This window comes from Narcine bancroftii, chromosome 1 (genome assembly GCF_036971445.1).
Source record: "Narcine bancroftii isolate sNarBan1 chromosome 1, sNarBan1.hap1, whole genome shotgun sequence".
Classification (NCBI taxonomy): Eukaryota; Metazoa; Chordata; class Chondrichthyes; order Torpediniformes; family Narcinidae; genus Narcine; species Narcine bancroftii.
In genome coordinates this window covers 121398229-121421564 of record NC_091469.1, presented here as the reverse complement: position 1 = coordinate 121421564, position 23336 = coordinate 121398229, and the positions used below count along the sequence as shown (strand labels likewise).

The 23336-nt window shown below is 44.7% G+C and overlaps 1 protein-coding gene across 10 annotated transcripts in view; it reads left to right on the top strand.

Annotated features, from left to right (window-relative positions):
* The first annotated feature begins 34 nt into the window (after nucleotides 1–34).
* Nucleotides 35–23336, top strand: part of poc5 (POC5 centriolar protein homolog (Chlamydomonas)) — a 103090-nt gene continuing 79788 nt past the window's right edge. For 4 of the 10 annotated variants that reach the window (XR_011357565.1, XM_069937583.1, XM_069937574.1 and 1 more), the window contains exons 1-3: nucleotides 38–306; nucleotides 8963–9046; nucleotides 10433–10556. Coding sequence is in view for 7 of the 10 variants with exons in the window: in XM_069937583.1 (XP_069793684.1) it covers nucleotides 8963–9046; nucleotides 10433–10556 (208 nt within the window). In the remaining 3 variants the exon portion in view is untranslated. Of the gene's footprint in view, nucleotides 307–8962; nucleotides 9047–10432; nucleotides 10557–23336 lie in introns of all 10 variants that reach the window. The other 6 variants (XM_069937612.1, XM_069937634.1, XM_069937627.1 and 3 more) reach the window with 3 other exon arrangements.

The following is a 23336-nucleotide window of genomic DNA, read 5'->3' as shown; positions in this document are numbered from 1 at the left end:
CAGCTTGAGTTGGTGGTGCGCGCCTCCAATAGGCGAGGCGCTCATTGGCGCTGCGGAGGGTTTGAACGGTGCGAGGAAGTTGTGTGGGGGGGCCTTGAGTGCGGTACCTTTTCAGCTGAAGGGGTCGGTCGGCTTTGGTTCAAGGGTCTCTCAGTTCACTGTTGATGTCATTGTATCCGCACTAAAGCCGCCGAACCTTCCCGAGCCGAGGGTCTGGCAGAATCCTCCAGCCACCTCCCCGTGCCAACGGCTGCAGCCGGAATCTCGAACCTATTGAAGCTGGCGGAGGCACTTTCATCTGAGAAGGTCGTAAATTCTCTGACTGTTAACGGGCATGGGGGGGGGGGATGGGCATGGGGGGTGATGGGGATGGGGGGGAGGAATGGGGCATGGGGGGGGGGGATGGGGATTGGGGGGGATGGGGATTGGGGGGGATGGGGATTGGGGGGGATGGGGATTGGGGGGGATGGGGATTGGGGGGGATGGGGATTGGGGGGGATGGGGATTGGGGGGGATGGGGATTGGGGGGGATGGGGATTGGGGGGGATGGGGATTGGGGGGGATGGGGATTGGGGGGGATGGGGATTGGGGGGGATGGGGATTGGGGGGGATGGGGATTGGGGGGGATGGGGATTGGGGGGGATGGGGATTGGGGGGGATGGGGATTGGGGGGGATGGGGATTGGGGGGGATGGGGATTGGGGGGGATGGGGATTGGGGGGGCGGTTGAAGTGTTCACTGTCAATGCAAAATGCGTGGACTAAAATCCTGATTTGGAATTTTGTAAAGTTTTTTTTAAAGAAAATGCAATACCGCTCTCCTGATGGTACCGGTCAAAAAGAGTTTCCCAACATAATCCTGTATCCTGCCTCGATAGCCTCAAATCCAATTTTGCAGTTTACGATAAACCCTCATCTGGTCTGCCTCTTTTCTACCGCAGACCCCACCTCACTGACAAAAGACAAAGGAGGAAAAACCCAACACCCAACCCCAACCAACCAATTTTCCCCTGCAACCGCTGCAACCGTGTCTGCCTGTCCTGCATCGGACTTGTCAGCCACAAACGAGCCTGCAGCTGACGTGGCCATTTACCCCTCCATAAATCTTCGTCCGTGAAGCCAAGCCAAAGAATTCTCTCAATGTTAAAGATTCCACAACCTCCTAATTAAACCTTTCCATGGATTAGTTAAATCTATACCCCTTGGGACCTCACCCCTGTGAGTGAAGCAGTGCAGTGGGTCAAGAACTTCAAATTCCTGGGTATCAACATTTCTGAGGATCTGTCCTGGAGCCTCCATATTAGATGCAATCCCAAAGAAGGCTCGCCATTGGCTATACTTTGTGAGGTGTCTGAGAAGAATTGGTATGTTGCTGAAGACTCTCTTAAACTTCCACAGGTGTACTGTGGAGAGCATTCTGGCCGGTTGCATCACTGCCTGATATGGAGGTGCCAACTCTCAGGGCAAGAATAAACTCCAGAGGGTTGTTAACTCAGCCTGCAACATCACAGGCACCAAACTTCACTCCATTGAGAACATCTACATGAGGCTGTGTCTTAAAAAAGTAGCCTCTTTCCTCAAATACCCCACAAGCACCCAGGACATGCCCTCTTCACTCTGCTACCATTGGGGGTAAAGGTACAGGAACCATTCAGTGACACAAGGATGGCTTTTTCTTGCTGACATCAGATTCCTGAATAATGAACCAAAGACACTGGCTTTTTGTGCATTTTTATTATTATTTTACTTTGTTTTTTATAGTAATGTTGTAAGATGTTTATAATATGAATGTTTGCTCTATAATGCTGCTGCAAAACAATGAATTTCATGACTTGTTCGTGAGAATAGATTCTGAATCTATACACTTGTTTTTTTTTCCTAACCAAGCGCCTCCTAATTTAATTGATTTAAACTTGTCTTCATTTCTTCCAAATGAAACCACTTTACCTATACAATAATCCATTTGTTATTTTTTTTATTCCTGGTAATGCCCTTGTAAATTCTGTAGCTGCCTTCCTCGTGCTTTTGCATTGAGACTAATATAAACTTTACACCTCTTGCAATATGACCAAGCTGAGGACGTAAAGCAGAAATGGGTCATTCAATCCATTTGAGTGAATCATGAAAGTCAATCCAATTGATCTCCTCTGCTGAGGAAAGGAGCCACTCCATAGATCCATTTTCCATTATATCTTAAAAATGATTACTCTCTGCCAGTGACTTCAACCTTCACAGCCCCCTTAATTAGGGAAATTTGCCATGCTTTGTTTGAAAACATTTTTCCTGATATTAGTCTTGGATAGAAAGACCCTTTTTTTTTGAGGTTGAGACCTTTGCTTTAGGACACTCCATCTGCTCTTCTGAGCACTGGAAGAATTTCATATAGTTCAATTATTCATCTCACTTTCAAACTAAAAGCCAAGTCTGTTTAATCATTTCCCCCTTGGGGCAATCTACTCCAACCCTGCCTGTTCTCATCAGTCTGGTGAAATTTTACTCCTTAAGTTGAACTCCTTAGATTTGTTCCACCTGGGGTCTTGTCAGAGCCCTATATAATTTCACTAAAATGTCTTATCTCTTGTCTTGAATCTTATAAACTGTTTATTGAATACCTTCATAATTGGCGTACTTCCTTTTTGATTTTGATTCAACTCAATAAATCCTATTGGATATATTACATTGGATGTTGTTTTCAAAATTATTTCCAAGGATTAGCAAATGTAGTCCATTGGAAAGAGAGGGAACAGTTGGCCTGATGAGAATTGTGAATACATTCAACTTTGCAGATAGTATCTGTGGAAAGGGAAACAGTTTGAAGTTCCTAAGTTAGATCATCTGTAGTGTTAGCGGTACGTGAGCAAGGAGAATGACACGCACACTAAAGCCTCGGAAAACAAGACTGATTTATTTCTCTGGCCGTCGCACTTGTATGGGTCTTAGGTACTGATGTCCGGTACCTATGTCGTCGGAGAGTCAGCCTGCGATTGGCTGATGTTCTGGCTAGAGTTCCCCATCTCCCGCAGTGCGGAGGTCACCTGGGACGACAACCAGTGTTACCCGCAGGTCCACACTGTTGCCATGTTCGTCAGCCTATTGTGATTGGCCTGTTGTCCGTAGCCTTGGGTGGTCTGCCCCTGCATGGCAGGGGATGAGTGGAGAACAGCTCATTACAGTCCAGTATGCTGGTTTCAGGCAGTTGACGGTAAAGGTCTCCTGCTTACCGCCGATGTCAAGGACGAAGGTGAAACCATTGTCCCTGACAACCCTGTAGGCCCCGTTGTAGGGACGGCCGGTGTGCGCCCCTTCTCACAAATATGTACTGACAAGTCTTTAAGTCTCTGGGGATGTTACGTTTGGGCTGGCCTTGGAGTGGGGGTTGCCACGGAATAGTGGTGGAAGGAGATATGATGGTACCATTTAAGAGGTTTCTAGATGGGCAGGGAATAGACGGGTGTGGGTAATGCACAAATAAGATAGCTTTAATTTAATTTGGCATGATGTTTGGCAGACATGGTGAGCCAAAGGACTTGTTCTATGTTCTATAATGTGACAGCTGGTAAAGCTGCAGGATTGTATACAGTTGACAGCTGAGCAGTCCAACAATCAAAGGATTAATATTGAAGCTCTGCTCTTCTGCCGCACTTTTGGTTGACAGTGATTGAGAGTGTTTCCATCCTCCAAGATGATATTTCCTGCTTGCAAGTGCAAGAGACATAGCTGAAGCATCTTCAGTTCAGGGTGGCGTGATTGGCAAAGCAGTTAGCACACTGCCTTTACAGCACCGGCAATGGGTACTGGGGTTCAAATCTCACTCTGTCTATAAGGAGTTTGTACGTTCTGCCCATGTCTGAATGAATTTTCTCCAGGGGCTCCGGTGTCCACCCACCATTCAAAAAATGTATTGGGTATGTAGTGATGGAGTGCTACCACCAGGAGGAGTCAGAGATGAAGTGTAGCATATGGGAATGAAGTTGCATCTTGGGTTGGATGTCTCCACATGAGGTCCAGCATGAGGTGTGTTCTGTCTCAGTGCTTGTTGCTTAGTTAATAAATCTAGTTGTTTTAAAAAGAACCCAAGTTTCTTTATTGTTGCATCTTGGGTTGGATGCCTCCACATGAGGTCCAGCATGAGGTGTGCTCTGTCTCAGTGCTTGTTGCTTAGTTAATAAATCTAGTTGTTTTAAAAAGAACCCAAGTTTCTTTATTGTAATAGAAGAAACATCACATGGTACCAGGAGTGGAAGAAACAGCCAAGTTCTGCTGTGCACAGGAGTGAAAAGGGGAAAAAAAAAGTGTGCATAGTGAGTAACAGTCAATATCAGCAGTGAAAATATTGGAAAGTTTAAAGGTTCCTAATGCTGTAAAATAGACTGGAAATGTTGACCATGAGTGGAGGCAGTTTAAACAAAGCTTTATGCTGTACCTGCAAGCCATTGGAATTGATTGCAAACTGGATACACAGAAGAATGCATTGCTACTTACTGTGGTGGAACCTCAAGCTCTAGAGGTTTTCAACACATTTGTTTTTGCCAAGGCAGAAGACCCAAACAAATTTGACAAGGTTAACGAGATGTTTAATATACACTGTTCACCAAAGAAAAATGAAACCTTAGTGAGTTGTGTTTTGCTTGTGCATGCAACTTCAGGGAGAAAGCTTTGATACTTTCTTAACTTTCTTAAATTTAAAAGCAAGAGCATCAAATTTTGATTTGCTTCAAGATTCAATGATCTGTGATGAAATTGTGTTCAGGATTAATGATAAGAAAATGAGAGAGAGGTTGCTGCGACAGAGCTGTGAAGATGTACCACGGCAGTGAATTAGCTCTGCAGCACAAGAAAAAATTTGGTGATCATGTAAAAGCCAGTGAAGATGAAGGCATAATCATAATCACAGTATTTGAACACACAAACAAACAAAATATGAGACATACGAAACAACAAAAAGATGGAGAGATATTCAATGTAAAAGATGTGGCAAAGCAATGCCCAGCTTATGGAAAAGTCTGTAACAAGTGCAAAGGGCAGAATCACTATGCAAAGCAATGTTTTTCCAGAGGGAAACTAAACTGAAGTAAATGTGTACATGTTATAGAAGACACTGTACACACTACATTCAGTTGTCACCATTCAGATGGCAGTATCCCACCTATGTGCCACCAAAAAATGTACTTGCCTTTGAACAAGTACACCATAATCCCATGTTCAGTTTAGAAGATGAATCAGGGGAACTTGCCTGATCTTCCCTGACAACAATCTCCAAGCTCGTGGTGGTCTCTATTGACAAGGACAGCAAGTTCATGAGAACAAAAGTTCCACGTCGTCCTGCTTTTGAAGTGTTTTGTTGGTCTTTCATAGTCAATGGATCTAAATCCTAGCACCTTTCTTTTTCATCCACCCTTCAAACTGCACTGTGGGTATATCTTTACAGGAAAGACTTCCAGGAGGAGGTTTGCCAATATATTTTTTAATTACTTCATCAAGTGTGAAAGAATGTGCAATTTCTTTTGTGGAAGCTTGATCACTTGCATATACTCATCAACTTGAAGCAATTGCATCTGTTTTAAAATCTGTCTTGGCCAACATTTCTCAGTCATTCCTTCAGCTTCTATTTTGCATTGTTTTTATAGCCTAAATTTGATGCTTTCAATAATTACAACTGAATATGTGTTTTATTATGCAATTAGACAAGCAAAACATTGTACCCAAATTGTTCAATGAATAAATAAGCAATGTGCTTGCAGGTTTGTTAATAAGTCAAAATTTGGATTAATGTTTTCTGTCTAATCTACATTTTGTTAAAGATTTAATGCATCCATAATAAGAAGAAAGTAAAACATTTAAAACACTAAATTAAAACAGAATTAAAGAAATCACTGTGCTTTTTATACTTCTGTACAATGCTTTGGAACATTTTACTGTTTACAGATTCAAGACTGACGAATAAAATCAACTTGGGGGGGGAAACGAGAACATTTCTATGACAATATTAATGATTTTATGTGACAATTATTCAAATCTGACCATACATGTTTAACCTGACGAAACAGCAAATCTGTGGATCGTGGTGCACAGAATAGACTGTCCATAAAAATCACAAATACACAAAGATGTAATTTAAAATAAATGTATTTGGATATTTTACGATGATTAACTTGGTTACAAGATACCATTCATCAATCTCATCACCTGTGGGAAGAAGCTATTTCCCAGCCTGACAGTTCTAAATTTGTACCTGCACCAACATGGGTAATGGCAGTGTGCCAAAGATGCTGTGCTGGATGGATGGGGTCTTCTATGATTCTTTGAGCTCGATTTAGATTTTTCAGATTTATTGTCAGAGTATATACATGACATTACCTACAACCCTGAGATTCTTTTGCCAGTGGGCAAGGCAGAATTGCCACTTAGTAGTGCAAAAAAAACTGTACTCAATGTACACATGTAAACAAATAAAGAAATGTAAACAAACTTTAATATGGAGAGGGAAAATAAGTAAATATAGTGCAAAAGTAAGAGTTCTTAAATAAGTCCCTGAATGAGTTTGTTGGTGAGTCTGATGGTGAAGGAGTAGCTGCTGTTCCTGAACCTGGTGGTACGAGCCTAGTGGCACCTGTGCATCTTTCCTGATGATAGCAGCAAGAACAGAGCACGTGTTGGGTGGATCCTTGATGATTGCTGTTGCCATCTGATGGCAGTGTTCCCTGTTGATCAGTGGTTTTCAAACTTTTTCTTTCCACTCACATACCACTTTAATGCCTTCCTAATCACAGAGCATTATGACCTAGGGATTACTTAAGATGAGTGGAAAGAAAAAGTTTGAAAACCACTGCTATAGATATTCTTGATGGTGGGAAGGATTTTGCCTCTGATGTCCTGTGCCCTGTCCATTACCTTTTGCAGAGCTTTACACACAAGGGTACTAGTATCCCATGATGCAGCTGGTCAGCACACTTTCCACCTTGCATCTGTGGAAATTTGCCAGAGTTTCCAATGTCATTCCAAACCTCCACAAACTCCTGAGGAATTGGAGGTGTTGACATGTTTTCTTCACAATGTCATTAGTGTGTTAGGTCCTCTGAGATGGTGTCTCCCAATAACTTAAATTTGTTCTCCTTCTCCACCTCTGATTTCCCCCAATAATCACTGGATGGTACAACTTTGGTTTTTCCCTTCCTGAAATCAACATTGAGTGGGAGATTGTTGTTGGTTCACCATTCAGCGACGTTTTCAATCTCTGTCCCATATGCTAACTTATACAAACCACTACCATGTATCGTCAACAAATTTCTAGGTGTTGTCAAACTAAGCCATGCAGTCAGAGGTGTATATCGAGTAGGACAGGGGGCTAAGAACGCTGCTCTTTTGTACTGGTGGATATTGTGGAGATGTTCTTATCAATCCTCTCTGAAGGTGAGGAAATTCAGGATCCAATTACACAGTGGAGTGTTGACTCCTAGATCTTGGAGTTTACTGATCAATTTTGAGGGGATGATATTAAATGCTGAACTGTAGTCAATAAAGAGCATCCTGATGTATACATCTTTGCTGCTCAAGTGCTCCAGTTTTTTGTGTACTGCCAGTGTTGCTACGATAGGTGAATTTGAATGGATTCGTGTTGTTGCTCAGACAACATGTGCTTCAACACCAGCCTTTCAAAACATTTATTCACTGTTGATGTGAGTGCCACTGGTTGCTAGTCATTTAAGCATCTCTCCTGGTGAATGTGGTCAGTAGAGGAAAAGGAGACCCCAGTGATCTTCTTGGCCATTTTGATGATCCTCTGTATTGAGTTCTGGTCTGATGGTTTGCAGCTACTATGCCACACAATGATACAGCCAGACAGGACACTTGAATGTGCTCCTGTTAAAAGTTGTTAAGGACATGCCAATTGCCTTTTCAACCTCCTTAACAAGTGTAGGTGCTGTTGTGTATTCCTGACTAATGAGATGTTAATTTAAAAAGAACAGCATTGCTGTTGAAGCTACTATAACAGCAAGCACTGCTGCTAATGTGGACCCAGTGGAGATACAGTGTCACTCCTTGAGATCCAGCTGCCTGGTCCTAATGAGGGTGGCTCCGTACATGTCTTGAGTGGATGTTAAAGGAATCAACGGTGTTTTTAATTAAAATCCTGTGTTGTCTATGCCCAAGTTAGTGGTGTCTATACTCAGAAGCGTTTCACACTCTGGACCTGAATCTGGGAGAAACCTCCCGTTGAGAAGAACAAGCACAGGTGATGACTACTGGTGCCCACAACACCAGACTGGCAAGGGGCTCAGCAGCTGAAGGACCTTACAGGACAGTGATAACAGCAGCAGATCAGTAAGGGACTCAGCAGCTGCTTGACCCATACAGGCTGCAGACATTCAGCAACTTGTGGTCAAGGGACTCTCAGAACAAGGATTCGTGAGGATGCTGAGGGGAAGAACTGAAGGGCCTCTGACACTGAAGGCTTCTTGTACATGTTCGAGGTTTGAATTTGCAGCTCAGGTTGCCAATGGATTGAACAGGAATCTTTTCGGCTGCAGAGACTGCGGCAGCACTGGAGGCAAATCCGAGAACACACACTGACTCTGAAGGGACTCTCCTTTGCTTGTCTTCCTCCCTTTCTGTAAGGGGTGTTGGGAGACGCTAACGGCGACTTTCTTTTTGTTTGTCTTATGACAGGCAGAAGGCAATTTCTGTTGTATTACGTGACAGTAAAGGAATCTTGAATCTTTTTGAAAATACTGTTTTGAAGGTATAAATTTGAGTCCAACCAATTTGTCAATCCTTGATTTAAAAAATCCTTGCTGCCACCTGTGAAAATTCTCTTGGGGATGGGAGGGGTTGGGTTATGAATAAACTAGTCAGCAAAAAAAAACTGATAGGTTGGAAGATAAGAATGAGCAGACACAAGTGAAATTGTATTGAATGTTTCCAGAGCTGGATCAGTGGTTAAATCAATTATTCTCTTGTGTGCAGATGTCCTCTGACGAAGAGAGGACTTCCAGCCCAATATTGCCAAAAGATTCAGATCGTGGTAGTTCGGTTTCTTCTGGGCTCCAGGTAGGGTGAAGGGATTTCCTATTTGGGTGCTTGACAGAAAATGTAAGGAATTTTATGCAGATTGAAATTAAAACAAAAGGCTCAGCAGTATTTACAGTTTTAATACTGTACAAGTATTGTAGTTGGGGTTTTTTTTTTTGTAGTGTAGTTCTGCATTTTGCCACTTTCTGATTATATATTAGTGGCTCTCCAGTATCTTGTTGTCTTCTGGAATGCTTTGGACATGGAGGAGGCCTCCTTGAACTTCTGCTGTTTACAAATTTTCTGGATTGGTTATGTTGTGTGCGAGGGTTACTGATTAGAATATCTGTCACAAGGATTAATAACTTCTGTGGTGCTGCTGGTCATATACTGTGAACTCTAAATCAAAAGGCCCGAACTGAGCATTAAATTAAGATGTTTCCTGTAGTCTCAATCAAACTCCATCAGAGACTTATTTAAGAACCTCTTACTTTGCTCATTATTTATTATTGTATATTTATTTTCTGTATAGCAGTCAGTTTGTTTATGTTCTTTCTTGCATTTTTCTCTTTTATATGCATATAGTTTCTTGAGTCCATTGTTTTTTTTACACTACCGATAATTAGAAATTCTGCCTGGTGGAGCAGGGAAAATGTCTGGTGATGGGATCACGCAGTAGGTGGTGGAAATGAACCATGCTGACTTTTCCTCCTCATTCCCTGCCTTTCCAAATGAACACAACTCTGTACACATATAATGTTCTCCAGTAGTTTCCCTGCCACTGACAAAAGGCCTATTTTATCCCTGCTCTTCTTCAACAAAGAAACAATGAGCTTTTCTCCAGTCTTCTTCTGGTTTCTCACCTGTGGCTAATATCTCCATTAGAAATCCAGAAATCTCCTCCCTTAACACTCATAGCATTTTCTGGTATATTTTGTTGGTGTGTGTTCCACTAGGATCATAACACCTCCAGCTTCTTAATAACTATTTCTTAGGCCATCAACATATCCCTCCTTGAAGTTGCTGTCCTCTCATTATTTGTTTTGCTATTGAATACTGTTTTTGTTGAAGCCATTTAGAAAAGAATGGTGCCAAAGACTCACAAAGTGTGTAGAAAATGCTTTGAGAAACATTGCTGCAGTGTTTCTCCACCCCACTCCCCGCCAAGCATTTGATCCACAGATCTTTTTATAAAAAATGTTGTAATTTTTAAAAAAAGTTGATTTCTTGGATTGGTGGATTTATAGAGGGAATTGTGAAAGTAAGCATTTTGGGTCAATAACCCTTTTTTAATTGTTGATTTCTATTATCCTTGATATTTTGCTTTCGTATTGTTGGTTCTGCTGAGAGAGTCTGTTCTGTTCATGTGTAACAATTTTGGTTATTGTGAAGTTATTTTTTTTAAAACAAAAACCTCTCTTAAAGGATGAGTATGAAGAGCTCTTGCGTTATGCAGTGGTAACTTCCAAGTGGGATTCTGATGGTCCCCGACAGTCACATTCCATGATTAAGCCTGCAGCAAGCCACACAGATTTAAGAGCAGTAGAAGGTGACTACTTTCAGATTTTTAATTGACTCACTTCAAGAACTTGCTTGTTCAAAGTACTGTTACTTAACTACTCCTTGAAAATGATTGAGAAAGATGAAATCTCCTTGTTCTGAAGTAAAACAAAAAAGTCTGCAGATGCCTGCCTACATTTTGCTCATACCTTGATGAAAGGCTTAAGCCTGAAATGTTGGTTATGTATCTATCTTTGCTGTTAAATTACACTGTTCGACCTGCTGATTTTCCTGATACGTTGTGTTTTTATTATCTCCTTGTGGCCTGCCTAGGTAGGAGAATGCCATTTTGTGATAGCAGCATTCCTGTCAAGGTACAAAAAGTACAACCAAGCCACACAGAACATTTCACATAGACTTTATTCAAATAACGCTAGCGGGAATGAGACAAGTTTACCTCACTAAGACTGTATGGTCTCATTCAAAGAACACAGTCACAGGGTACAATATTTAAGGTATTTTCCTGCATACAAATTGAAAATCATTTCTTTTTACATTTTGCATCTCCTCTTCCTAAAAATAGGGAAATGATTTGTTGTCAATCATTTATTCTTATGTACAAGTCATAATTAAGAGACATCCTTCTTGTATACAAAATCAACACAAATCTGGAAGGGTTGCTCTCAGTACACATCAATATCTGATCTCTGCATGCTTAATTTCTGGTTTCCAGTTAACACATGCAAATGGATAATTTCACTCTAATCTTAAATTATTGAATTGATAATGGTGGCCAAAACTTCTGAGTAGAAACAATACCAACCAGGGACTGAGCCAGGACATTTACTGCAGCCTTTGACAATTTATATCATGTCTGACAAGTAGTAACTCAATCAGCTGCATTTGGGCAGGATTTATGAATGGGCTGCCTTTTGACAGCTCGTTGACTCTATCAGTACTCAGTTAGCACTATTGTGAAGAGATCAGGCAGGCATCAGGATATGGGGGGGGGGGTAAGAGGTGGGGGGTAAGAGGTGGGGGGTAAGAGGTGGGGGGGAAGAAGAGGTGGGGGGGAAGAAGAGGTGGGGGGAAGAAGAGGTGGGGGGGAAGAAGAGGTGGGGGGGAAGAAGAGGTGGGGGGGAAGAAGAGGTGGGGGGGAAGAAGAGGTGGGGGGGAAGAAGAGGTGGGGGGGAAGAAGAGGTGGGGGGGAAGAAGAGGTGGGGGGGAAGAAGAGGTGGGGGCGAAGAAGAGGTGGGGGGGGAAGAAGAGGTGGGGGGGGAAGAAGAGGTGGGGAGGGAAGAAGAGGTGGGGGGGAAGAAGAGGTGGGGGGGAAGAAGAGGTGGGGGGGAAGAAGAGGTGGGGGGGAAGAAGAGGTGGGGGGGGAAGAAGAGGTGGGGGGGGAAGAAGAGGTGGGGGGGAAGAAGAGGTGGGGGGGGAAGAAGAGGTGGGGGGGGAAGAAGAGGTGGGGGGGAAGAAGAGGTGGGGGGGGAAGAAGAGGTGGGGGGGGAAGAAGAGGTGGGGGGGGAAGAAGAGGTGGGGGGGGAAGAAGAGGTGGGGGGGGAAGAAGAGGTGGGGGGAAGAAGAGGTGGGGGGGGAAGAAGAGGTGGGGGGGAAGAAGAGGTGGGGGGGGAAGAAGAGGTGGGGGGGGGAAGAAGAGGTGGGGGGGGAAGAAGAGGTGGGGGGGAAGAAGAGGTGGGGGGGAAGAAGAGGTGGGGGGGGAAGAAGAGGTGGGGGGGGGAAGAAGAGGTGGGGGGGGGAAGAAGAGGTGGGGGGGGAAGAAGAGGTGGGGGGGAAGAAGAGGTGGGGGGGGGAAGAAGAGGTGGGGGGGGGAAGAAGAGGTGGGGGGGAAGAAGAGGTGGGGGGGAAGAAGAGGTGGGGGGGGAAGAAGAGGTGGGGGGGGAAGAAGAGGTGGGGGGGGGAAGAAGAGGTGGGGGGGGAAAGAAGAGGTGGGGGGGGGAAGAAGAGGTGGGGGGGGAAGAAGAGGTGGGGGGGGGAAGAAGAGGTGGGGGGGGGAAGAAGAGGTGGGGGGGAAGAAGAGGTGGGGGGGGGAAGAAGAGGTGGGGGGGGGAAGAAGAGGTGGGGGGGGGAAGAAGAGGTGGGGGGGGGAAGAAGAGGTGAGAATTGATTCCTGTCTGGGAGGTTTGTTAGCTTTAAACCTATACCCTGCTCTCTGGAGGCTTCTTGACTGAGTAAAACTTGCGCTGGTTTTCTTAAATGATTTTTGTAGCTTACTTAAAAACGTTTCTACTTTTTTCTATGAACACAACCTTTTACATTTCTACAATTTCCCATTCATAATGCTATTACTAACTGAAAGAATTGTCACCAACATTTTTAGGTTAAATTCACATGCCTACTGTACATATCTCCTCTTGCTTATTCTAGTACTAGTAATTAGTTGGTTGGTACCATTTCATGTTTGAATTTTACCAGTAGTCCTATGGATTAGTTTTTAATTAAATCCACATGAATATGCTGTATAACAGTGGGCAGAATCATACTTGTCACTGTGGATATTAAGATTTGATAATGGGACTAGAAATCCCTTATTTATGCTGCCAACTTTTAGTGTGCAACTACAATTATTCTGTCTTTTCTTTAAATGTTTAAAAGCTTTTGTGTGTGTGGGGACAGAATTATAACCATGAATAATTACTTCAAGTAACTATTGAATAATTGAACTGTTGTAATGAAGTGCTATTTTCCAGGACAAGTGGCATCATTTATAGTCCAGTATATAGTTAATATTGTTGGATTGCAATTGAGAAAATGTGACTGTGTGGGCAGCTCACCACAAGGCACGCGAACCGACCCCGCTTGTAAGCCATGCGGCAGGGCAGCCAGCCAAAATGGAGCCGTCGGGGGGGTTTCCCTTCCTTCCAGCATGGGGCTCAGAAACCCGTGCTGGGGGACCACGTCAGCACCCTCCAGCGCGGTTCTCAGCCAGGTCTGTCTGGGCTGGAAGTATAAGTGCAGCCCAGTAGTCTTCAATAAACTAGTCTGCTCACTGAGCTTAGCCCGTCTGGTTGTGTGTGTTATTGCAGGAGCAGTGTAGCCACCGCTACAATTGGTGACCCCGACTGGTTCAAACGCCTTTGAACCCATCATGACGAGCCTGGGATCGGTGCTATAGCCGTAAATCTGCCTGAAGTCTGGGTTCAGGAACCGGAGACCTGGTTTGGCCACGCAGAGGCCCAGTTTCACCTCTGCCAGATTTCGTCTGACACGACCAAATTCTACCATGTGGTCGCTGCCCTGGATCAGGCCACAGCCAGACGCGTGCTGCACCTTGTTCAGCACCCACCCACCGAGGACAAATATGAGCCCTTCAAGTGAATACTTACCGGGTCCCTCGGACTATCCACACACCAGCATGCCGCTCGGATGCTGCACCTCAACGCCCTGGGGGACAGGTCCCCGATGGAGCTGATGGATGAGATGCTCGCACTCATGGGTGAGCACACCAACTGCCCACTCTTCAAGCGCATTTTCCTCGACCATATGCCCGGGGACATACGGATGCTGCTGGTTCAGGAGACCTTCATCAACCCAAGGAAGATCGCCCAGAAGGCCCAAGAGCTATGGCTCGCACAATTCCCGGAGGGCTCAGTGGTCCAACAGGTCATGAGGCACAGGCACGACCACGCCAAGTCTGCCCTTAGCACTGCGGTTGAGCACCCGGCCCCTGCAGGGGCCCCCAAGAGCATAACCAAGGCCACAGCATCTGCTTCAGGCCTCTGCTTCTACCACCAGCGCTGGGGAGCCAAGCTCGGAAGTGTCGGCAGCCCTACTCGTTTCAGGGAAACTATCAGGCCGGCCGCTGTTAATGGCTGCGCTGGCTGGCCAAGGGCACAGCCTTCTCTACCTGCAGGACTCAGTCAGCAGCCAGTGGTTCCTCATTGACACTGGAGCCCAGATCAGCGTCATCATGGCCATTGAGTCCAGGAATCGACCTCATGGACCTCCCCTCCGTGTGGCCAATGCAACGGCAATCCGAACATATGGAGACAAAACCGTCCACTTCCAGATCGGCAAATGGAATTTCGCGTGGAGGTTCACCGTCTCGTCCCTTCTGACTGCCGTCTTGGGGGTAGACTTCCTCCTCACACATGGGCTTATGATGGACATTCGAGATAGGCGCCTGGTGGATGCCCATACCTTCCAGGCTGTTCACCTCGACGCCTCCAGCTCGGAGCAACTGCAGATGACCGTGATCAGCATGCCCAGAGACTAGTTCCAGCGAACTCTGGATGAGTTCCCGAGACTCCTCAAGCCACATTTCTCCACTGCCTTGCCGCATCTCCACCCAGGCCCCACCGGTTCACGCCAAGGCATGCCGGCTCCTGCCTGACAAACTCCAGGTAGCGAAGGAGGAGTTTTCGCACCTGTTGGAGCTGGGGATCATTTGGCGGTCCTATAGCCCGTGGGCCTCGCCGCTTTACCTGGTCCAGAAAGCCTCTGGCGGCTGGCGTCCCTGCGGAGACTATAGACTGCTCAACGAGGCAACCGTTCCTGACCGTTACCCCATCCCTCACATCCAAGACTTTACGGCCAACCTGCACAGTGCGAGGGTCTTCTCCAAGATTGACCTGGTGCGCGGATATCACCAGATCTCAGTGCACCCGGAGGACATACCCAAGACAGCCATCATCACCCCCTTTGGCTTGTTCGAATTCCTGCGCATGCCGTTCAGGCTCAAGAACGCCACTCAGACCTTCCAGCGCCTCATGGACTCTGTGGGCAAGGACTTGGATTTCGTCTTTATTTATTTACATGACATCCTCGTTGCCAGCAAGGACCAGGCGCAACACAAGGCCCACCTATGTGCCCTTTTCTCCCGGCTGGCCGACTGGCCTTACCATCAACCCAGTTCGGGAAAGAGTCCATGCAGTTCCTGGGCCATACCGTCACGGCCGAAGGAGACATGCCTGCTGTTGCGAAGGTCGCCGCTATTATGGAGTTCCAACACCCGGACAGCCTCAAGGGGCTGCAGGAGTTCACGGGTATGGTCAACTTTTACAACCGCTTCATCCCGGGAGCTGCGCGGATCATGCAGCTGCTGTTTGCCCTCATCGCAGCTCACTTGGAACCCAGAAGCCTGCACCACATTCGAGGCCACCAAGGACGCCCTCACGAAGGCTGCCATGCTCGTCCACCCGCACACCAGCCTGCATATAGCACTCTCTGTCAATGCCTCTGCCACACCCGTCGGTACAGTCCTGGAGCAGCAGGTGAATGGACATTCTTCAGCCTCCTGCTCTGCCCGCTGGAACGCAAGTAAAGTGCCTTCGACCGCGAGTTACTGGCGGTGCAGCATTTCCGCTATTTTTTGTAGGGGAGGACTTTTACCATTTTCTCCAACCACAAACCCCTCATCTAGGCGCTCGCATGGCAAAGGATCCCTGGTCGGCCCACCAGCAGTGTCACCTCTCCTTCATGTCGGAGTTTACCACCGACATTCGGCACAAGGCGGGGAAGGACAATGTGGTTGCCGATGCACTCTCGCGACCAGCCATCTGCGCGCTGATGCTCGGCCTCAACTTCAACCAGCTCACCTGTGACCAGGAATCTGATGAGGAGACGAGGGCCTTCAAGACCGCCATTACAGGCCTGCGGTTCCGAGACCTGCCGACTCCGAGCAGCGAAGGCACCATCTTGTGTGATATCTCCTTGGGCACTCCACGGCCAGTGGTGTAGGCAGGTTTTCCATCACATCCACGACCTTTTATATCCGTCCATCAGGTCCATGGTCCGGATGGTGGCAGAACAGTTCGTATGGCATGGGCTGCGGAAGCAAATCGCAGCTGGGCCAGAACACACACCCATTGCCAGACGTCCAAGGTGCATAGGGACACCAGGGCGCCCGTACAGGAGTTGGAGCACATCCGGGAACTGTTCAGCCACATTCACGTGGACATCATCGAGCCCTTACCTGTTTCCCGGGGCAACCGTTACCTGTTAACGGTGGTGGACCGCACCACTTGCTGGCCCGAGGCGATCCCAATGCCAAACGCCTCCACCGACTCCTGCTCCCGAGCACTGACGCATGGTTGGGTCACCCGGTTCAGTATCCCGGGTCACCTCACTAGCGATCGGAGCGCCCAGTTCACAACTGCGCTCTGGGCACAGCTCGCCCACAGGTTGGGAATCCAGCTACACCGCACCACGGCCTACCACCCGCAGGCCAATGGACTGGTTGAACGTCTGCACCTCCACCTTAAGTCGGCGCTCATGTCCCGCCACCGGCCCCGATTGGGCGGACAAACTACCTTGGGTGCTCAGGGCATCCGCTCCACTCCCAAGGAAGATCTGCAGGCATCATCAGATGAGCTGGTCTAGTGCGCCGCTGGTGAGTTTGTCAACGTACCTCACAATCCACAGCGGTCGCCACACGAACTACTTCCTCACCTCAGGGCACGCTTGGATTTGTTCGAACCCACACCGCCGCCCAGGCATGGCACCCACCTGTCTCACATTCCCGGCGAACTGCTTTCTGCGGAGTACGTTTTCGTTCGGCAGGGCCCGACCGCGGCATCTCTGCAGCGACCATATAAGGGGCCGTACAGCGTTGTGCAGCATTCCGCCTAGATGTTCACGCTGGATATTGGCGGCAGGCGGGAGCTGTTTACCATGAACAGGCTGAATTCAACGCACCTCGATCCCACCGAGCCCGTGGTAATTGTCCAGCCCAAGAAGTGAGGCCGCCGGCAAAAAAGGATATTGGCACCGGTGCTGTGTGGTGGCTCACCACAAGGCAGGCGAACCAGCCCAGCTTGTAAGCCACGCGGCGGGGCAGCCGGCCAAAATGGCGCCATTGGGGGTTTCCCTTCCTTGCAGCGCGGGGCTCAGAAACCCACGCTGGGAGACCACGTGACGCCTGGGTGAGTCAGCGCCCTCCAGCGTGGTTCTTAGCCAGTTCCGGGCTGGGAGTATAAGTGCAACCCAGCAGCCTGCAATAAACTAGTCTGCTCACTGAGCTCAACCTGTCTGGTTGTGTGTGTTATTGCAGGAGCAGAGTAGCCGCCGCTACAACTGCCTCTAACGTTTATATCCTAAATGAGAACATTTCTTCTTTAAGCTCCCTCACATTGATTTTTTAAATTTTGTGAAAAAACATCTAGTTCTCATTATAAAGGTCCATGAAAGTGAAAATTGTCAGTGAGAATTATCTGAATTGATACTCCAGCAGGCTCGTCATCAGAACAAAGGAGGTATGAAAGACAACATCCCGCAAGCATAACATTGATCCCGGAAAAATCTGATTCAGCAAAAAAGAAAAAACATCCGAAGGTACATACTGGAAAAAGAAAACATTGTAGGTTTTTGAGAATAGAGACCTGGATGGGATGAACTTAATACTTTCAAGAGCCAGCATGGGCACCTTTGACTGCATAGTTCTGATATAAATATGGGCTTAAACTGCCACGTCTCTGGCCTATTCACTCAGATATGAACATTATTATTATTTTTAATTTCTTATTTTATTCTCTTGCTTGAGGGTCCTGAAAAATCTGCATTTTTTTATAATTTTGTTGGCCATCTATCATTTTTGAAGTTAATTTGTTTTGTCAATATATATATATACTTTCTTTTTCTTTGGCTTGGCTTCGTGGACGAAGATTTATGGAGAGGTATGTCCACGTCTGCTGCAGGCTCGTTGGTGACTGACAAGTCCGATGCGGGACAGGCGGGCACAGTTGCAGCGGTTGCAAGGGAAAATTGGTTGGTTGGGGTTGGCTGTTGGGTTTTTCCTCCTTTGTCTTTTGTCAGTGAGGTGGGCTCTGGAGTCTTCTTCAAAGGAGGTTGCAGCCCGCCGAATTGTGAGGTGCCAAGATGCACGGTTGGAGGCGATATCAGCCCACTGGCGGTGGTCAATGTGGCAGGCACCAAGAGATTTCTTTAAGCAGTCCTTGTACCCATCATCTGCTCAATATTTGGAAGAAGATTCATGTAGAAAGGAATAAAACAAATTACCAACTACCAAAACTAATACTGATGCAAAATCAGCTAATCCCTTTTACAATAGATAACCTTTCCTTCAGAGAATGGGAGAAAAAAGGGATCAAAAGAATAGAAAATTGCTTTTCAGGAAATAAATTATTATCCTTTGAACAAATGAAGTATAAATACAATATAACTCACGATACAGTGTTGGTATACTCCCAACTGAAATCCTACTTGAAGGACAAATTGGGAAGCCGTCTGAGTTTACCAGAGGGAAGTAATTTTGAATATGTGATTACAGACACAATGATAATCATAAAATTTATAACAAACATGTATATTAAACTACAAGAAAAGGAGAATGAGGAAACAAATGGTAAAACTAAACAAAAATGGGAACAAGATCTAAACATAAAGATAAAGGAAACATGGGAGAAGTTATGCTCAGGAACTATGAGAAATACAATAAATACGAGGTTACGTATGATACAATATAACTGAATACACAGGCTATATATTACACCTCAAAAGTTAAATAAATGGGACCCAACAGTATCTGACAGATGTTTTTGCTGTAAAAAGGAAATGGGAACAACAATTCATGCAATCTGGACATGTGAGAAAGTGAAAAAATTTTGGGACGATCTAAACCAGATATTAAATAAAATCACAAAAAACAATATACCAAAAAACCCAGAGATCTTCCTCCTAAGTAATATAAAAAAACAAAGAATTTGGATGGTGCACAAAAAAGATTTGTTAGGATAGCCCTAGCTGTAGCAAAAAAATGTATTATGCCAGCCTGGAAATTAGAAGATAACTTGAGAATACAACAATGGTATATAGAAATGAATAAATGTATTCCATTAGAAAAAATAACATATAATTTAAGAAATAATATTACAATATTTGAACAAATATGGGAGCCATACATGAAACACAATAGAGAAAACCTATCGGGGACATCTACCACCTAAAATGACAGAAGGAGAAGGGAATGAAAAGAATTGACTCAGTGGAATTTCTTGTTTATTTTTATTGAGTGACAACATTGTTTGACGGGTTTAATGTATCTTAGATTCTGAACTTTAAATGAATGGGAGGGGAGGTAGGGAGGGTGGGATGGGAAGAGGGAGGGGGGGAGAAAACGACACTGTATATATTTGAAAAGGAAAATGTATGTATCTTTATCAATGTGGTTTGTAGTATGAAAAATATTTTTTTTTTAAAAAGCAGTCCTTGTACCTCTTCTTTGGTGCACCTCTGTCTCGGTGGCCAGTGGAGAGCTCGCCATAGAACACTATCTTGGGAAGGCGATGGTCCTACATTCTGGAGACGTGACTCAGGCAGCGCAGTTGGATCTTCAGCAGCGTGGATTCGATGCTTGCGGACTCTGCCAGCTCGAGTACTTCGATGTTGGTGATGAAGTCATTCCAATGAATGTTGAGGATGGAGCAGAGACAGTGCTGATGGGTTACATCACTTATAATCCTGAGATTCTATTTCCTGCCTGGTCTGGCTTAGCAAATCCAAATCTATGGACCAGTAATTTAACTCTATTGAGCCCAAATAGTTTGCTTTTGGTACTTGTAACCATTTATTATTTTGATAATTGTGTTCTTTTGTATCTTGATTAGCTATACAAAGTTTACCCCCATTCTCCACTCAACACAGCTTGTGTTGGTTACAAGAATTGTTTTTCAAAGTTGCATCACTATGCAAAAATACTGATGCATTGTTTGAAGAACCAGTTTGGGGTGTAAGCTTGAAGTTTAACTTGATTCCATTATTTTTGTGGAGCCTGGAGTTCAAAGGTAATCACCATCCAGAAAATCTTATCGTGCCAATGGAACTAAATCTGTTGAGTGGTGCAACAAAAAAGATCCTGGGATTCATAAATAGAGGTATGCTCTACCAACACAGGAAAATTGTGTTGATTCTGTAGAATATATTGGTGGGGCACAAGTGATGTATAAATTTAGGTTACCAGACTTGTAAGTTAAGAGGAATGTTGCCAGAATAGTTTCAGAGATGAGGGATTTGACAATGTTGGGACGAGAGAAGCTGAAAGTTGTTCTCCTTGGAGTAAGGGTAGGATTTCATACAAAAGGGAATCTGTCCCAATGAGCAGAAGGTTCATGGACCAAGGACACTTGTTTACATTTGTAGGCAAAGGAACAAAGGGAATTCACTATATGGATGGGTCTTGGAAACCAAAGAGATGGAAATTGAGAATAATTTGCAAGGCTATGGGGAAGACAGGAAAAATGGAATGATAAGATTGGTCTGTCAATCTGAATTAGCTCAATAGGAGGATTTGCATTCTTTCATTGCTGCAATAATTCTGATGTTAAGTGCATTATTGCTTCTAGACTTGGAGAATGTTTGTCATTACTGGAACTTGACTAGACCTAGAAATTTTTAACAATTTTTCAGCTGTTACACAGAAGTAGTAAATGGTATTTTAGAGTTTTGGCTTGATTTGGTTTAGTCCATGGTGTTGGATGAGTCCCTTGCTAATTCACTTCAAAAAGCTCACATGTTAACAATATTTTCTGAATTTCCAGTCATGTGTATCAGATTGAGAAAATGAAAAAAATGCAGATAAAATACAGTAAAATCTCCAAGATCTGGAATTCAAGTGACCAGCAGTCTCAAGCGACCAGCAAAAAAAATTGCAGAAAATAAATAGATAAAAAATATGAAAGTTGAGGAGTCACGTAATGGAGTAGTGGCCAGTTAGGAAAACCAGCCCTCTCAAGGAAAACAGGAAAAAAGTTAGAAAAAGACAAAGCACAACAAAAATAAAATCTAAGAAATAGAAGATAAAGTTTCTGAGAAGAGAAGGATGACGTCCAAGAAGGAGAAAATAAAAACAACTGGAATAAAAGGAGAAAAATCGCCGGAAAAAAAGGCCTTACCTGCATGAAGGAACAGGACGCTGTGGTGGCGAAGAGCGCCCGACACCTGAGGTCAGTGCCTGCCCTGTGCAGTCGTGACTCACCTGCCGGTGGACTTCAAAAATGGCTCTCGGAGCCAAGCACAAGTGCGCAACCAATGGAAACAAAGGAAAAAGAGGACACTGGTGGGAGGGGGGCAAAGCAGAGGAGCAGGCAGCCTCAGTGCAAACAGCTGAGGGACACCCAATACTAGGGGACTCAGCTGGAAGATGAGAAAGGCAGCAGAGAACGGAGCAAAGTGGGAGAGAGACGGAGAGACGACCAGCAAGAAGATCAACGACAGGAGGCACAACAGAGGAGTAGCCCAAGAGGGGAGGACCAGCAACAAGAGACCCAAAAAAGAGATACAAGCAGATCCACAGGAAAAACAGAAGAGACACAGACACAGAAGAAGAGGAAGAAGAAGACCAAGATCTTCACAGAGAAATAGAAGGTAAAAATGATGGACAAAATATAGTTTCTTTTTGAAGAACAAATGAGGTCATTAAAAGAATGGTTAGCATTAGAATTTAATACAATTAAAAGGAAAATGAAAAGAACAGAAGATAAAATACAAAGGTTAGAACTGGTAATGACAAAAATAGGGAAAAGAGTAGAGAATGTGGAAGAGCGGGAAACAGCTGTAGAAATGGAAGTAAATGGCTTAAGAGAAAAATTGGAAGGAAGTGAAAAAAACATTAAAGAGACGCAAGAGTTGTTATCTCAGAAAATTGATATGTTGGAAAATTATAGTAGGCTAAACAACATAAAAATAGCGGTCCTGAAGGAGGGTGAAAAAAGCACAGACATGAAGGAATTTATAAAAGGATGGATCACAAAGGTCTTAGGAATGACAGAAATACAGGAAGAAATGGAAATAGAAAGGGCTCACAGAGCACTAGTTCCAAAATCACAGGCACATCAAAAACCAAGATCCATCTTAGTAAAATTTTTGAGATACACAACAAGAGAAAACATACTGGAACGGGCACGGAATAAAGTTAGAGAAGACAATAAACCGTTGGAATACAAGGGTCAAAATATATTTTTTTTATCCAGAGATAAGTTTTGAATTCTTAAAGAGGAGGAAAGAGTTTAATACAGTGAAAACGATTTTATGGAAAAAAGGTTACAACTTCATGTTAAGACATCCAGCTGTGCTTAAAATATTTATACCCGGGGAGCAAAACAGACTGTTCTCGGATCCAGAGGAAATGCTAGAATTTGCAGAACGTTTGCAGGACAGAAGAAGAATGAAGAGGTGTAATAAGAATGAAGAACGGCGATAAAGTATATAGAGAGATGTAAAAACAATATATGTAAAGAACTAAAGAGGGAAAACAGAAGGGAAGGAAGGAAGTAAGGGTGGGGAAAAAAGCGAGAGAGCTTTGTTATATGTGTTTTTTAAAAAAGTGTTTTCTGGGGAGGGCTGGTGGGGGGAAGGGAAGAACCGTCACTGCAAAATCAGTTGATCCTGCAAGCAAGATCTCAATCCAAATGAAAAGGGGAATTGTGGTTGCCCAGCAAGGGATAAGGTGCAACTCAGAGAACTTTTGGGGTTAAGGAATTAGTGGGTGTAGGAACCGCGGGAGTACTTTAGGTTTTAAATGTGTTGTCGTACATTAAGTTTAATAAGAGAAAACTAAGAGATGAAAATAGGGAAAAGGGGGATGGAGGTGGCGAAGAGGTGGAAAAGAAATATAAGCAAGATATAAGATGGCCATGTTGAGCTATATGACTATAAACATTAATGGAATACATAACCAAATTAAAAGGAAGAGGCTACTAAATTTATTCTAAATCAGATACTAAATAAAATTATAAAAAAATAGCATGCCAAAAAAAAGATATTTCTTTTAAATAACATGAGAAGTAAAGAATTAGGCCTCAAATTGGATGAAGCACAAAAAAAGATTCATTATGATAGCCTTAGCAGTAGCAAAAAA